At 47.6% G+C, this 15,797-nt stretch overlaps 7 protein-coding genes across 7 annotated transcripts; 3 read left to right on the top strand and 4 right to left on the bottom strand.

Moving 5' to 3' along the window:
* Positions 1–20: 20 nt before the first annotated feature.
* On the bottom strand, positions 21–1,103 carry BKA67DRAFT_342404 (polysaccharide lyase). The gene is made up of 2 exons (XM_046096310.1): positions 561–1,103; positions 21–508 (listed from the first exon to the last, which is right to left on the bottom strand). The coding sequence occupies exons 1-2, from the start codon at positions 958–960 to the stop codon at positions 102–104; spliced, it is 807 nt and encodes a 268-aa protein (XP_045956221.1). The 5' UTR covers positions 961–1,103; the 3' UTR covers positions 21–101.
* A 1,266-nt stretch (positions 1,104–2,369) lies between these two features.
* BKA67DRAFT_660720 (carbon-nitrogen hydrolase) lies at positions 2,370–3,480 on the top strand (the record flags this gene model as incomplete). Its single annotated transcript, XM_046107675.1, has 3 exons — positions 2,370–2,539; positions 2,592–3,031; positions 3,089–3,480. The coding sequence occupies 3 exons, from the start codon at positions 2,370–2,372 to the stop codon at positions 3,478–3,480; spliced, it is 1,002 nt and encodes a 333-aa protein (XP_045956220.1).
* Positions 3,481–3,527: 47 nt separating this feature from the next.
* BKA67DRAFT_660719 (uncharacterized protein) lies at positions 3,528–5,659 on the bottom strand (the record flags this gene model as incomplete). The annotated part of the gene is made up of 3 exons (XM_046107674.1): positions 3,528–4,431; positions 4,478–5,538; positions 5,633–5,659. 3 exons carry the CDS (start codon positions 5,657–5,659, stop codon positions 3,528–3,530), a joined length of 1,992 nt encoding a protein of 663 aa, XP_045956219.1.
* A 998-nt stretch (positions 5,660–6,657) lies between these two features.
* Positions 6,658–7,684, top strand: BKA67DRAFT_572461 (uncharacterized protein). The gene has a single exon (XM_046103283.1). It carries the CDS (start codon positions 7,257–7,259, stop codon positions 7,419–7,421), a length of 165 nt encoding a protein of 54 aa, XP_045956218.1. The 5' UTR covers positions 6,658–7,256; the 3' UTR covers positions 7,422–7,684.
* Positions 7,685–8,426: 742 nt separating this feature from the next.
* BKA67DRAFT_572460 (PUA-like domain-containing protein) lies at positions 8,427–9,171 on the top strand. Its single transcript, XM_046103282.1, has one exon. The coding sequence runs from the start codon at positions 8,543–8,545 to the stop codon at positions 9,008–9,010; it is 468 nt and encodes a 155-aa protein (XP_045956217.1). The 5' UTR covers positions 8,427–8,542; the 3' UTR covers positions 9,011–9,171.
* Positions 9,172–12,856: 3,685 nt separating this feature from the next.
* On the bottom strand, positions 12,857–13,473 carry BKA67DRAFT_537791 (uncharacterized protein; the record flags this gene model as incomplete). Its single annotated transcript, XM_046100389.1, has 2 exons — positions 12,857–13,128; positions 13,194–13,473. 2 exons carry the CDS (start codon positions 13,471–13,473, stop codon positions 12,857–12,859), a joined length of 552 nt encoding a protein of 183 aa, XP_045956216.1.
* Positions 13,474–14,909: 1,436 nt separating this feature from the next.
* BKA67DRAFT_342090 (NUDIX hydrolase domain-like protein) lies at positions 14,910–15,787 on the bottom strand (the record flags this gene model as incomplete). Its single annotated transcript, XM_046096307.1, has 4 exons — positions 15,701–15,787; positions 15,617–15,651; positions 15,224–15,531; positions 14,910–15,153 (listed from the first exon to the last, which is right to left on the bottom strand). The coding sequence occupies exons 1-4, from the start codon at positions 15,740–15,742 to the stop codon at positions 14,912–14,914; spliced, it is 627 nt and encodes a 208-aa protein (XP_045956215.1). The 5' UTR covers positions 15,743–15,787.
* Positions 15,788–15,797: the final 10 nt, after the last annotated feature.

The raw sequence follows: 15,797 nt of genomic DNA, 5'->3' as shown, positions 1-15,797 counted from the left end.
AGCTCGAGAAAAAGATGTTTCCTTATCTAGTTTGGCTTCTGTTGCTCTCATATGATCATCCTGAGACCTCTGAGCTACTTACACCGCTAAACTGTCCACGTTCACCACTGAGCCGGGTCTGCATCTGCAAAAGTGCTGCCAATGCCAACCTCATCAATCCAGAGCTGTCTATCCCCAGATCCGACAAGCTTTTTCTGGTCATGCCAACTGTTGGCATATAGACCGACACTGAACTGAAAGTGACCCTTCTTACTCACATCAAGGTAGGTTGTGATGATGTTGTACTCCTCGACCTTCTTGACGCCATCAAGCCAAACCTTGTAGAAACCGGTGGCGTCGCTCTGCCAGCTGGCTTGGATAACCACCTTGTACCAAACACCAGGTGAGATCGTGCCAACGGTGTACTCCTCGTAGTCGTAACCGCTAGTCCACTTGCTATCGCCGTTGGTACCGCACATATTGTTTCCCTTTCGTCGGGTTCTGAGCTGGCCCTGCTCAACCCACATCACTATAACGGCAGGTCAATACAAGCATAGCGTGCCTCTATTGGGGATACGTACTCATAGACGGAATCCAATCATCACCACATGTGTTGTGCTCGTTGGTGGCCAAGTTGGCAATGGTTTGCGCAATGTTAAAAGTCTGGGTACTGGAAGTATCCCAATCAGAATGCAGACGAAAGGCAAAGCCGTAAAATCCCTGGTCGCCTACAGTGTAGACATTTGTTTTGATGGCCTCTGAGTGGTAACGACCATCCCAATCCGGATCGTAGGTCTGGATCATTTTGAGAGATGTGCTGGGTTCATAAGAGACACTTGTGCTTTCGCTAACGGTGCCTTTGTTCTCATGATTGAATGCATCCCAGCCGGAAAGTGTACCATGGTTTTGGAATAGTGGTGTTCCAGCAACACCAATGGAGAGTTTAAGGAGCCACAACAGGCTGCCACTGGTGTACTGCATGATCAAGACGGGGCTAGAATAAGGTGTGCGTTTGTAGAGGCTCTGACCAGCAAAAGAGAATTCTGAGATCTGTAAGTGGAATGTCTACCTTCTTATATATTCTGAGACTGCAATTTCTGACCACTATCAACTCCTGCCGCTCTCCCTGGCCCGTCGCTGGACTCGTGATAGCCCATGAAGTCGAAAACAGTACGATGGCGTTGTGAGCTACCCATGTCTTCAGCTTTTCTGTCGCTTATTACGAACAAGTAGTAGCCAAGGCTGATTGAGCCACTTATGCATGGGCCTCACGTAATCCAAAACATGGCTTCACAATGGTTTGATGAATATGTGTTAATTTCCTGACATGAAGCCGGGATAACGATCATGATTAGTGAGCCAATACCCTTTTTAGAAACGGCCAGGATTGTTGAATTATCCGAAAATGTATATGCCACGATTGATTGGGTCATTGCTTGCATGGAGGATTGTGATGATCTAGTCAAAATCTGTCTTCGGTCATTTTGCATGGCAACTTGCGCAATAGCCAATCCACGCCTCATAAGCAATGACCCTCGTGTGCATGGGGATCATCTTCAAGATATCAAGTGAGTTTCTAACTGCAATCGATCCCCACATCCGAGTTCATGTATTAGTGCAAACGTTCTCTTGAATTCCGATTCCGATTCCGTGAGGCGACTCGGCTTAGCCCGTTCAGTTGCCCACGGTGCTTGAATAGTTGAGTATTCATATCTCTGCCACCCGGACCAAAACAGAAAAACGCTAATACACCATTACCAAGACTTCGAAGGACTGAATGCGCCAACAAGATTCTAACGTTTTGATGCTGTCGTTAAAACTTTTAAGTCATTTTTTAAACGCGAAGACCTCGTGTGCCCAAAATCATTGACATGCAAAACCTGCTGCTGTAAGGTGATTGCGACCTGAATAGTTAACTACACTTACATGCGTTCTTCGCGGACACCATCGAATGTGGGGAAGTGCAGCGCCGGTCACTTGGCCCAGGGCGATCACCGCTAATGAATCCGGGCGGCCGACTAGATAGAGGTTTATCAATGCGGACGTTGTAGGATCCGCAATCTCCTAATTACAAGTTTGGAGCAGGACAACATGTTAGCGATAACGGTATTGATTCATTTGCCCGGTAAGATACCGCGTAGGAATAGTGCTCTTGTTGGAGATCATGATGCCGCGTTGGCACGATACGTTGATTTGCGGGGTCGTCCTACCGTATGCTGCTTAGAGTACGTTGCAGGCTATAAAAACGGTCGATGGAACATCAAGCATAGAGTAGATGGGCGTTACAACACTTCGCAGTCTCTAAGGATATTTGCATTTCGATTTCTCGAACTCGAAAATATATATTCCGCTCTACTAACTTTGAAAATAATCATTGGGGTTCCTTCACCATGGCTAGCTCAAAGGTCCGCGTCGCTGTTACACAGGCTGAGCCAGTTTGGCTCGATCTACAGGGCTCTGTCAAGAAAGTGGTCAAACTCATGAAAGAAGCCGCCGAAGAGAAGGCACAGCTTATCGCGTTCCCAGAATGTTTCATTCCTGGTTATCCATGTTGGATCTGGTAAGCCTGCAATCCTCCCACATTTGCACCGATGCTGAAACTTGACAAAAAGGACACGATTGGTAGACTTCGAGATGAATGTCAAGTATATTAAAAACTGCCTGAAAATTGACTCTCCCGAGATGGAAACCATCAAGGCTGCCGCTCGCGACAACGGTATCGCAGTGTCGCTTGGGTTTTCTGAGAATGACGATGATTCGCTGTATATCTCGCAGGTCCTTATCGGTTCGGACGGAGAGATCAAGGTTCATCGCCGTAAAATGAAACCGACCCATATGGAGCGCACCATATTTGGAGATGCATCAGGCCATTGCCTCTCGTCAGTCGCACAACTGCCATTCGCTCGTGTCGGCCAGCTTTCTTGCTGGGAACACATCCAGCCACTGTTGAAGTTCAACACGATGGCCCAGAAGGAGCAAATCCACGTCTCCGCATGGCCAAGTTTGACACCCCACACAGGCGGATCCGATTTGTGGTCCATGTCCGCAGAAGGTATGCCGAACCATTGAGCCTCTATATATCCGAGATTCGGTGGCTAATTAGGAAAAGGCTGTCGAACATTGTCGGCAACCTATGCCATAGAATCCACAGCCTTCGTGCTTCACAGCACGGCTTTGATCACAGAAGAGGGGGTGCAAAAGCAGGGTACTGCCTCTGGTGCGCTAATGTCATCGGCTGGTGGTGGCACTTCAGCGGTTTTCGGACCAGATGGCAGGAAATTAACTGAGGATCTGGACTCCAAAACCGAAGGTGTCATCTATGCCGACCTTGATCTCGACGAAATCACCAAGATAAAGATGTTCGCACATTGTACAGGTCACTACAGCCGGCCTGACCTCCTATGGCTGAGCACTGACACCAACGTCAAAGGTTTGGTGAGAAGTGCAGTTGCAAAGGAAGTTGCAAGGGAGCTCTCGACTGATTTAGTTACTGATCTTTGAAATGATATCCGAACTAAAGTTGTACGCTTAGTTGATCAATACCCATTTCAGTTGCCCCATAGCGAATTGTTAAGATCTTGTTCGCCGCTAAACACCCAGTTGCTACCACCGTCGGCAAAGATATCGTCAAATTGTTGCTGAGTCTCCAGTCCAAAATTGAGGGTCGTCGGCACAGTGAAATCAAAACTCGAGTAGGTCATTGTGCTCATAGAATTTATATCGGTACCGCTAAAAGTGGGAAGTGAATATGGATTGGGCTGAAAGTGGTTGGTAGTTCCTGCTGGGATATGCGACGTGTTTGTAGTCGGAAAGGATGCTCGAGCGAAGTATTTTGAGCTCGGCGATGCCGCGAGTTCGACTGGGTAACTGAACTGGTGTGGCAAGGCTCCAAGTACACCCCATCGATCAGCAAGCACTCGAATGACTTTTATAGTTTTGTTTGCTCGATTAGGCCATGGCTGACTGAGGTGAACCAGAAGCTCCATGCATGTTTTCAGCCATCGGGTGCTCTGTGATCTCAACGATGTTGTCTGGCTGGTAGCGTTCATCAACAGAACTATTGCGGCGCTCAGTAGATGATGTATGATCACTGGGTTGGCAGTCTTCCATTGCTCGGAGTGGGCATCGCGGTACATCCGTACAAGTCGTATCATCATAGATGCGGCACTGGTAAGTGATCTTAAAATCAAAATGATGTAGTTAGGATTGGCAGTGCTCTCTCCTTTCGAGTCCACCTTCGACATGGCGAAACATCTTAGGAACGGAGGCAGAGTCACCAAAGAAGCCATCTGATATGACATGTGGAAGAACAAAACATGCCTGCTTGTCTCTTGGCCTCGAAGGTCAAGACGCCGGTCGCGAGATTTGAAAAAGTTACTCAGTGCTTCGTGAGTGGCAACGAGCAGGTAGGCTTGTTGTTCAGCAGGCATTGCTTCGAATTTCGAAGTGAATCTGCTTTATGTTAGCGAGATCTAGATTGAAGGTTCCTTGTACATACATCTGGTCCATTTGTTCATCATGTAGATACCAAAGTTTGCATTGCCACATGAAGGATATCTGCGCAATATCCGCCGTTTTCGAATCGAACGAAACGTCGAAGTCCGGCACGTTTACACGACGCCAAGGCAGCACACAATTCCTCCCTAAAACCGAGATCGCCGTCCGATCGATAAGGTAAAACATCCAAAAGGTTCGTATATCCTCCATTTGAGGCTGCCATGATCTTGCCTCGCATTCTTCGAGTGCAAGTACATGAAGGCGCAAATGGACGCATAACCCGGCCGCCATCGATATAAAGATCCACCCAAAATGATCTCTCCCAAGCGCCAGAGATCTCCAGGCCATGATAGAAAGCCCTTGGACAACTTTCACATTGGGGCTCTGACGAAAGCAAGGGAATATTAGACTCTCTGCGAAATGAGCAAATGCGTCGCCAATCTCTTTTGCATCGGCTCGTGAAGAGAACGCTGCACCGGTAGCCAACAGTGCACTGTGTAGGAAGGTTTCTCCAAAACTTTGATATGGGTAACCTTTTAGAAAATCGGTAGACTTGTAAGATGTGAACTGCTGCTCTTGGTTGATGTTTTCCAGAAACAATGTTGTCAATTCGTGTAGTAGGGCAGAGTCTTGGCAATATAGCAGAACTTTTGGTGGCGGTGGTATAAAATCCTGGGGATCAACTTGCTCTGAGCTATCGACTCGGTGCTGTGCATCGGCTGCAGCATCACTGATGATTGTGACGCCATCGCCGATATTCGTCCGCCACATCATGACACTTAGTTCCTCCATGGCAGTGACAGATCTATCATCGGGCTCTTCGCACTTTTCGCGCTGAGACGAGGTGTCCGGGTCTGCGCCGTAGTTGCCATTATAGCGGTTATGATCAGTAACACTGGTGGAAGCCAATTCGGTTTTGGAGTAAGAAGGCTCCACCAGATTTCCGGGGGACGTAGAGCTACCTGCGTTCTTGGCGTCAAGGGCAGCTAGAAGGGTCTTGACCTGATTCTCGAGGCTGGCGACATAGTCCTCATCCCAGTACTTACGCCTACACGTGGTCCACTAGTGTTAGATTATATTCATGAACGAATGAAAAGGTATGAGAAAGTATGAGAAAGTGTGAGCTTGCCTCTTGGGTCGTTCCTCAGTTGGATACGTGCAGGGTTTGTCTTGTTTGGCGCATCGTGAACACTGGGGTTTGACAGCATCACACTGCGGATATGATTAGGCCGCAAGTTCGTCGTAGCACCGTCATGCTCTTCAGATAGATGACGCACCTTTCGTTTACCTAAGCGGCAAGCGTCGCAAGCAAAGTTTGAGACTTTCTTCGAGTCCATATGGAGTGCGCGCATATAGCGACGGGCAGCGAGATAGAACGTTACCTTTTATTGCTGAACCTTTTCTTCGATACCTGGGCCGTAGCATCCTGAATATCCAGGTTGTTGGTTATGAACCGAGACACATGATTCCAAGGGTGTCGAAAAGGAGGTGGAGAAGCTGGAAAGCTCATCACCTCCCTCTAACTAGGTGGGAGATAGTCGCAAACTCTATTTTATGATTTTCGAGATTATTGGCACTGCGCCCTGACACGATCTTCGGGCCTGTTACCTATCGTAGCGAATCTGACCGAGCTGCATCCACATAAAGCCATAGAAATCTGTCAGACTGAGATGGTATCCATCAGGCGGAAGGACACATGGGCTGTGCAGTTGCCTTGGGTCTTACCCTTAACGGTACAGCCAGAGTACCCACGTTATCTTATCTCATTCTTATGAGGTTTTTCTCTAGATCCCTCACAAGATTCCGGTGACCAGTTGTTTTGATTCCATAGTATGATACTGTATACTAAGGTTAGGTTGGTCTAGTCAAAAGGCTATATATTTAGGGTGCCTCCAATCCTGATATCCAGCACCTGCCTGTCCCAACGTGGAATTCAACTCTCTGGTACATTTGAGTGTCGTATAGCACCGCCATTCCGTCGCTAACAAGACGTACTCGCGTTGTGTTGGGCTAACAAAAGTATTATCTTTGTAGCGCTGCTCTTATTGATAAAAAAGAAAGCATAAGCGGTAGTGAGTGGTCCGCAGTATCGAACTAAACACGCACAACCAGCACCAGCGGCTATCCATCAATCGTACATAGATAACTTCTCTAAATTCATTTTGATCTGTGACAAAAACTAAATAGTAAATCGTATGATGTTCACTATAATGTGCTAGCATGCCGAAGAGACCGCAGCGGGGCAACGCTTTCCCCGTGGGGGTTACATCTATTCTCGCGCATCAAATCATTTGACAAAGAACTGACGCTTGCCGCCTTGCGGTTAACAACCTTCCATCCCATAGTACTGGGGTTCCGGCATTGTTCAACTATCCTTGTCAAGTATTGACAAGGGTGCCTGTGGTAGCCAGTTTTGAAGTTAGTTCAGGGGTCACCACTTGGGAAAGGCAATTTTGATATCCGTCTATACCAAGTACGAATCAATCACCACGTTTTGGCAAGACGAACTGCTGACTATCTAATCTCCAAAATAACAACCATACAAAATTAGGAAGATGACCATCGAGTTGCTCCGGTGTGCCGTTGCAGCACATCTTCGAGAAGAACGAACTTCCGCAAATATGCGAACAAGCATTGATTCACGTCTCCTCATATTTCTCTAACGATTCTCCATTTCAATCAAAGCGCTACTTACGACCCTTCGTAATGCTTGCCTTAAGCCTGTTGACCTGAATGACGGCCCGATTCTGAACACCATATCATGCCTCTCATGCGTTTCCATGCCTCCTCAAGTACGTACAGTCTTCCGAGAGCTGACGGCTGCTATAAATTATGGTAGTTATTACAATGTCGCCATTCCGACATGCTGGCCCAAACAGGAAGTCTACGGAGGCTGGGCCAACATGTGGATTCAGAGAGTGGCGGGGAGAGCTGAGTTTCAATAGCCAGTACTATGGTTGATACCTCAACTATCAACCTCGACCATTGAGACAGTATTATTTAAATACCGAGGTGCATGAAAATGTGGCACATATCTAGGGGCTAGTCTGGGGTCGGATTCGAAAACATGTCTACAAAAATAGTATGCTTTACCATCTTCCCGCTGCGCAGACGGATGAATTGATGGGCCAGAAATCCCCCGCCGGTAACAAGTTGAGCAATAGCGAGGAGGTTGCGCTTTGGTAGAAAAATATGATCCTTCCGTGCGGGAAGAAATCGCCAGTCATTAGCTATGTACAAAGCTGGAGGAACGTAAGCTATATTCGGTACCAAGACCCAGCAATAGCCGAGGCTGAGGTCACAGCAGTAAAGCTAAATTGTTCAATTTCTTCTCGATGAGTAAAGTTAACCCGAGTACCGGATCTTGACAACGGTTAGACTGTCATTTTGGCATGTCTCGACAATCTCCTACCGCTGAACCGATGAAGTAAGGTGAATCGATATGATTTGCTTTTTTAAAGGTTCTTCGAATCACAAGCAGACGTTCAACAATTATATCACACTGTGGCATTTCCATGGAGTTCTAAATGCAGTCAGGCCAGCAGGTTTTTGAGTAAACCTGCTGTTACGATCGCTGGGATATACTTAATACAAAGTAGACTGTAAGAACCCATTTCTAGATTGAGATATCCAATTGATATCTGAGAGCGATCTTACAAAGACAATGTATTGCTAAAACACAATGGTTAAAATAGACTGCTTGAGGATGGCATTTGGCAAATAGAATCATGCATCATTGCGTCAACGAATTATAGTAACGGTGTCTTAAAAAATCTAATTTGTTGCAATAAACAAGTTAGCTTGCAGTTGAAAGCGTTACGGCGGTGACTCAGGCCGGTGGCGCTTCGTCACGGCGTAAAACGTTACCATTTGTGGATCAGAGCTGGAGAATCACCAATCAGATCCTGAAGACGAGAGGGAGTAGAATCAAACCGTCGCTTGTGACTGCACATATTTAACGCATAAGGAATGGTATGCAATTCTGACCTTGCAAGATACAGCAATTACATCTAAAGAACGCCAACTTTCTTTTCAAGACTCGTCACTTACTTACAATCCCATCGCAATGTCGTCGGTGGATCCGAACCAAGCGGATATTGTCGCATTCATGAAGAAGGCGTCTCGAGAGCTTGGGAAAGACCTTCCTGCGCCAAAGGACGTGTTCAAGTTCGGAGGGGACAACCCTGCGTTGAGTGATCAAAGGCTGCAACTCGCCATCGAAGGCAAGAAATCAGCGACAACATCGTGGCCCATTCCCGATCCGCAATATTGGGACGTTGGCGATTGCTCCGTCATACTGAACGGCAAAGACCAGCCAGCAGCTGTCATGCGCACCACATCGTTCGTGCGGTGCAAATTCAAGGACGTGGCAGAGGATTTTGCGCTTGCAGAGGCAGAAGGTGATTACGAAGATTATCGTAAGGGCCACATGTGGTTCTACGGCCGGCAAGAGAATGGACATGAGTTCAACGATGAAAGTATGGTACTCTGTGAAAGGTTCGAGGTGATCTACCCGGCTAAGCCAAAGAATTGAGGTTTTGCATGAGCACGAGTGAGGAATGAGGTCTGGATTCCAGGGTAACAAAGAGCATGTGTCTCGGGACAATTTCAGCCATAGTTGCGCGCATAAAGCAAATTGTAGATTCAATCCGAGGCTAGGCTAGCATTGAAACTGTGCGACGTTGTGTATGCTGCATCCGGCCGAGTTTGTGAGCCGCAGGGAGCTTTCTTGGTCACTACTCATCGGAATCAGACGATTGTTGCAGTTGGAGCGACATGTATATGTGTTCAATCATGGGAACGCCTTTTAGGTGTCGCGACGCTTGGAATACTTACTTACGCTATTACTATATTCATGATCTTCACCATGATCGACCGAGGGTTGACTGGAGTCGTCGGTCACGATTTGGCACGGACAGTGTCACATGAAAGCCACCAAACTCAGATAAGCCAGACAGTCAGTGTTGGTCGAATTGTCAACGGTCACTACAGAATAGTCGACAAACTCGGAAAAGGCAGAGGAGGCACAGTGTGGCTCTGCTATGATCAGATTGATGAGAAAGAGAGATGGAAGGCAGTCAGGGTAATAGATGTCATCCATTCAGCAGAGGGCAGCGGAGATCATATCATCGCACAAATGGCAAAATATCGACGTGAATGCGGTGAACTCGAAGATCACAATATCTGTTGGCCCATCAACCATTTCTGGCTCGAGGGTGCGTATGGTCGACACCTATGTTTGGTCATGGAATTACTTGGTCCCTCAGTCTCCTCAATTCATCTGGACGACCCCGAACATGTAAGGTCGATTTGCCTTCAATTCGCCAATGGTCTGCAATACTTGCATAATCAGGGTGTGTGTCATGGTAACATTACACCGTCAACCATTCGTTTCCGCATAACCCAAGAGATCAACGACATTTCAGAATGTGAGATGCGAGAACTAATCAATATTCAAAATTGCACAATCAAGAGTACAAATACTCAAGGACTTCGGCAATTCTCCAATATGCACGAAGTATGCATCAGTAATTTTGCATCCACCTTCTATATGACAAATTCGTCATTGTACATCGGTATACAATCTCCTCACGCGGCCCCCGAAGTACTATTGAATCGCAGAATTACTAGGGCGGCTGATATATGGTCACTGGGGTCCTCAATAGCTGAAATACGTACAGGTCAGCGGGTATTCGATATGTTTGTCCATGACAACAATGACGACAGTGACGTCTCGTATGTTATTTCAAAGGTGGAATGCTTCTTAGCATCTTTGCCTAAACCTCACCGGAGCTCTTGGCCAGGTTCATCACATAGGGGTGAACTGCCGATGGACCTTGACCCAAACCTCGGAGGTGAACCTGCCATCACTGAAGACCTCTCTCAACCAGTGTCATCCAAAACCATTCTCGCCCGATTGCAGACTCAACGACATGATTTATGCCAGAGACAAGAATTTTCCGATGCGTTAAATTCAGTCATTGCACAGCCCATAATACGCAAAGTTTCCTCAAAGGACGGCAATATGGACGAAATAATGAGCACAGTTACTCATTGTTTGTCACGCGCAGAGGTGCTTATTCTCGGAAATCTCCTGTCCAGAGTATTCAAATACGACCCAAATGAGAGGTTAACTATTGACGAAGTCATAAATCACTCGTGGTTTGGGTCAAAATTCAGGCGATCGAGTGAAGTTACATCAGCGTATGGGATAGCAGAAAATACGGCCCCATCGACGAGCAACGAGGGGTTCTGTGCAGAAGCTAGCAATGAGTGTCTGCGACGACGAGTAGGACATGCCGACCCGTCAGTTACCAAAAGGGATACACAGTCGGTAATTAAACCAAAAAGTGACACGGAGGAAGCGGGATCTAGTATTAGCTCAACGTTTGTCCGTAACAACAGATTCGATTTCCTTAACACTGAAGCAGGTGGCTTTATCATGGGTTTGGTAATGGCCACGTTCTTATGGACAATGTTGATTTTCATACGGTTGAAACCAATTACGAGCCAGCTACCTTGGGTGCCAGATACGCTGCTGATAGAGCGCATTGCTAGGTCAGCGTTTGGTACCGGGCTAGAAGGTATCACAGCTGAACATACGACGAGAGATACAGACAGGAAGGCCGATATGAATCTGGCTTGAAAACTCTCTGTGTCCTGATTTGATAGGCATCAATTTATCACACAAGGAAGCTATCATGTGTTTCGCTCAATTTTCATTAGCAAATCAGTCGGGAATAGCGTGTGCAAGTGGCTACCATTGTTGGGAAACTCACTAGGCGACTTCGGAAAACAACTGATCTGATTGCAATGCGATAAATGAACAGGGCCAACGGTGACTTGTACAAAAATGGACAATCGATTGAGAACCGAACGTGTGATCTTCAATTGTCCCTGATCCACTTAGCCGTTTTGAGCGAGTTTGGGTGTTGAACTCACACCAGGAATCCAAATTGGGTGCCTGATTACCGTTTTCTGCTTGAATGTTACTGATCTTGAATGCCGCAGGTCCGAGTTATGATCAAGAAGTGGGGCCGGTTTTTGATCCCAATCCGGCCGCAGTGCTCCGTGAAATCAGTAACCCCCCATCAAGGTGTATATAAATAAAGGTTCGAGCTCCAGAGCTCTGAAAAAAAATTTCCCTTTCTTCTTCATACCATTGCTGGCATCAACCACATTTGCGAAGAACTGGCAGTAAGCACAAGATTGACCGGGGAGCTGTCGTGGGTTCCTTCAGCTTTCGGACCTGACCCTTGTCTATGTTGTCGTATGATCGTGGCATTGCACCTTAGCCATACTTACGATAGCCGATGCGTGTCTGATGTGAACTACCCTCCTCCTAGCTCCATCCACCAGCTCGGCGCCCTGACAGCTTTTCACTCGGTTCGGTTTCGGCGATAGGAAGCCAACTGCCTCCAACGACGGTTCTGTCGACTTTCCAAGTTGGCCACCTCTGAACCATCAGGACAAAGACGGTCTAGCTCTATGCGTACTCTCACAAGGGTAACGGGTTCAAAAATCGTTCGGGGGGACGAGGGAACCCGGCGCGAGCTATCAAAACGCGTATCATCGTACATACTTCTCTTCTTCACGGAAGGGAATTCTCTTTTTTACGGGAGGGAATGGGAGGGAATTCTATTCTTTGCGGGAGGGAAGCAACGCGGACCATATGGTGTGCAAAAATAAATCCTCATGTCTGGGGTCAGGATACACCTCCACGACTCGGTTGACTCGGTGGGACTGACAGCGATTTTTGTGCGTTTTTCGTGGTGTACAGCCCGGGTGGGATCCGGTGTAACGCCGCCAAATAGTGGTTGCTTGTCGGCAATTTCATCAATCTTTGGAACCTTTATCATTGACACTGATACTTTTACTTCAGTTGCCTCTGATGCTTTACAATTTCTTTTTCGTTGCAATTTCCAGCTTGACTGGGAATGTGAGGAAGATGTGACATTGTGAGCTAAACGTGGCATGTGAGTAGTTAAGCGCGGCATTGTGAGGCAGATGTAACATGTTGAGCCGCAGTGGCTCATAGCTTATACAAGATTATGTCTCATGTCGAGCTATCAATTATTATGCGAAGATCTAGGCTTCGAAGGCATGGGTTTCGACTCTAGACAGAGACAGTTTTCTAACTAGTGTACCAGCCAGCAACGTTAAGAGGACATGAATTCGAGCATTATTATCCACCTATGCTATTCTAAACATCGCTCAAAGAGGATGCCAAGCACGTATGCACATTCATGCAGAAGGAGTGACTTCGTCGCCGCCGCCAGCGCTGCAAGCATCAAGCACCATTCAAAACCCATTAATGTAACTAAAGTACCACAAAAATACCACGAATAATAGACCAATGGCCTTCCATTCCAGCTGTCATTTACATCCAAGCGAGAGCCGCAACAGCAGCACCTACGAGCGCGCCACCGGCCATGGCAGTCGGCACAGCCCCAGCATTGGGCGACGAGGTCGTCGTGGCCGCAGCGGCCGTGGTCTGGGTGCTCACGATGGTGGTGCCTGAGCTGGTGATGGTCGTCACCTGAGTCACAGAAGACCCAGGGGAAGATGTTCTTGTACTGGCGCTGCCGGCGGTGGAAGTCTGCGAGGTTTGACTGTAGGTCCATCCGCAGTCCCTCATGAGGTCAGTGACATCTGCTCCCACAATGAATATGTCAGCGACCGTGGTATGTGCTTGGATAAGCTATACTTCTACTTACCGTTATCAGTGCGGTCATCACCCCGCTCGTTTTGGTCGACGCAGGCCGCGCACGAATTAAGGATGAATTGGGCGTTGGTCGAGTTGCAGACGCAGTTCACGTAGCCGTCGTTGTTTCCTGTCTGTTCGTCACAGTTCCTGGAGAGTGTGAACACCGACTGGCAGTCGTTGTTGCTACGGCATGCTTGTGGCACGTCGTCGGATTCGACATTGTTCTCGGCCAGAGCTACTGAGGCAAGCTGGAGAGAGAGAATAGCGAAAAGCTTAATGGTGGGCTGCATTGCGAAGTTGTCGGTGATAGCTGTTCTCGTTATGATATTGGAATTACAATTGATGAATGAATATTTGAGTTGATATGATGATGATTCAAGTTGCCTGTGTTTGTTCTTGATGCGAGTCTTTATATTCCGTGAAGCTACAGGTCTCCGAGGCGCAGTATATGTGTGCTGTCGTTCTTGAAGAAGATCATCAAGTTACGGCTTTCCTGACGCGCAATGCGAAGTCTGGAGTTTCACTGGCGGTCTACGAATAACGTTTGAATCATCCAGTCAATGAAGCGGGTGATCAACTCAATGTCACGTCAAGCTGGACCACATGTTGTATGACTTCGGGAATCCTTACCGATCGCAACCCCAGTAATCATGATCCACAATTTGCTGCAACACAGCCACCCATCAACAGCTGAAGTTAATCGTGAAATCGGTTAGATGGACAGAAACGGGTGTAATGACATGGCAACTTGGCGTATGTCATCCCAGCCATCCCGGCTTGGCGTTCTAATATAGTGGAGAATATGGAGGCACAACCAGCATCTTCAACATAAGGTTATTATAGTTTTCACCATTAACCAGGAGGCTTACCCTGATCAAAACCAGCACATGTATCACACTTGAGCTCTCGTGACCTGCCTGCCCATGAAACGTCTGCCTGAAGAGTCATACTAGTCTTGTATAAATCTGTAGCTCTTGATTGATATAGCCTCCTGCTCACCCAGGCTTTGAATTATAGTAAAGCAGAACTGGTATAGCAAATGGCTTTGTACAGACTTCCCACAGAGTCAAGTTACGTGACATTATACCAGCCTTGATCAGGGTAAGGTCGTCCCGTGCAGATCATCTTAGCTCTCGGCATTTGCGTTGCCAGCACAACCAGGCACCAGGACAGTGATGCAGCCACAAACGATGATGAATACTGCAACACACTGAAACAACACAAGAAGTCTTGGTATCTTGTCGTTCCTGAGTGACACAGCCTGGTTGGTGCTAGGCTTCGGACCACTCACTTGGCATGCAGGGCTAGCCACCACGATGATCTGTGGGGCGTGTGCTTGGAATACAATACGAAGAAAAAAGAGGCTCATCTCAATATAAATGTGATTCAATATGAGTTTCTAAAAACGTATTTTGTACCTATTTTGGGCGACGTTGACTCCTAAAGAATATCACATTTTTGAACGTGGCCGAGACTGTATGGTAGTACAAAGATGGCCGGCGTCCGTATTTTCGGACGAAGGGATATACCGAGATAGGAGACATGATTGGACTAGGGCGCGTATTCCAAGGTTCAGATGAGATGCATGCTTGGTATCTCCGATACTGCGAGGATGGCGAGAATCATCCTTGGGATCACCCTCTACAAAGTGATTAACAACAGGTTCTCGAGCCACTCCAAAGTAGTGCGGAGATGACGAAAGCCCTGCGAGGCTTTTATTCTATCGTACTATTGCCCTTGCCATGCTCTCGCGGTTTCCAGTGCCTCGGCGAAAGAGCCAACTTTTCCGTCAATTGCATAGCCTTCTGCGCTGAGCTTCCTCACCTCTGAGTACAGGTCTTTGAGTGGTATCGAGAAAGTCTCGATGATCTCCCCCTCTTCCAACTCAGGCTTGGGGCTCTTGTTTTGATCGTTGTTAAGGTCGATTTTCATCCTGATCATATAGGTACAGGAGCTAGACGATGCAGGACCTGCACTTCAGTCAGCGCACTGGTAGGTTATCACCGTTCGGTGTAGCAAGATAAACCCTGATAAACTTACCGTTCCAATGAACCGGCCTGTCAGCCTGCTCTTGAATCACCTCGCCAACATATCCCGTCTCCTCTCTCAACTCTCTGACCGCAGCTTGTTCCGGGGTCTCGCCCTCGTCCACCATGCCAGCGGGGAACTCGACTACGACCTTTCCGGTGGGAGGACGAAACTGCTTCTCTAGCAAGACTTCAGGACCGGTAGATTTCTCTAGAATAGCAAGGATCTGGATGGCGTCCACGGCGCTGCTTTTCGGGCGAGTGGGACGCTTCATGGCCTCCCACGTGCGGGCTTTGCCATGCGCATCTTCATAGTTGATTCTGTATGCGAGAGATAGAAGTCAGCCTTGAGAGCTATCTCCCGCGCCGTTCTCGAGAAGCTTCCCAGGCTTGGGAATTGACCGACTTCACTAGCTTGAGCCATTTGGAGTCCTTGGTGTCCTGGAATACTGTCAGCCGCGCACGTAGGATCGACCCTTTTTGGACTTACCAATGGCTCCGTTGAAACAACCCTGGCCCTTCTTTCGGACATGGTTTTCTCTCTTTCTTTTTTCTTTAGCTGTATGAACGAAGACGGCCAGTTGCGA

Source organism: Truncatella angustata (assembly GCF_020726525.1).
Source record: "Truncatella angustata strain MPI-SDFR-AT-0073 chromosome Unknown BKA67scaffold_6, whole genome shotgun sequence".
NCBI classification, from domain to species: domain Eukaryota; kingdom Fungi; phylum Ascomycota; class Sordariomycetes; order Amphisphaeriales; family Sporocadaceae; genus Truncatella; species Truncatella angustata.
The sequence above is the reverse complement of the archived record's forward strand: the minus strand, read 5'-3'. Positions and strand labels throughout refer to the sequence as shown.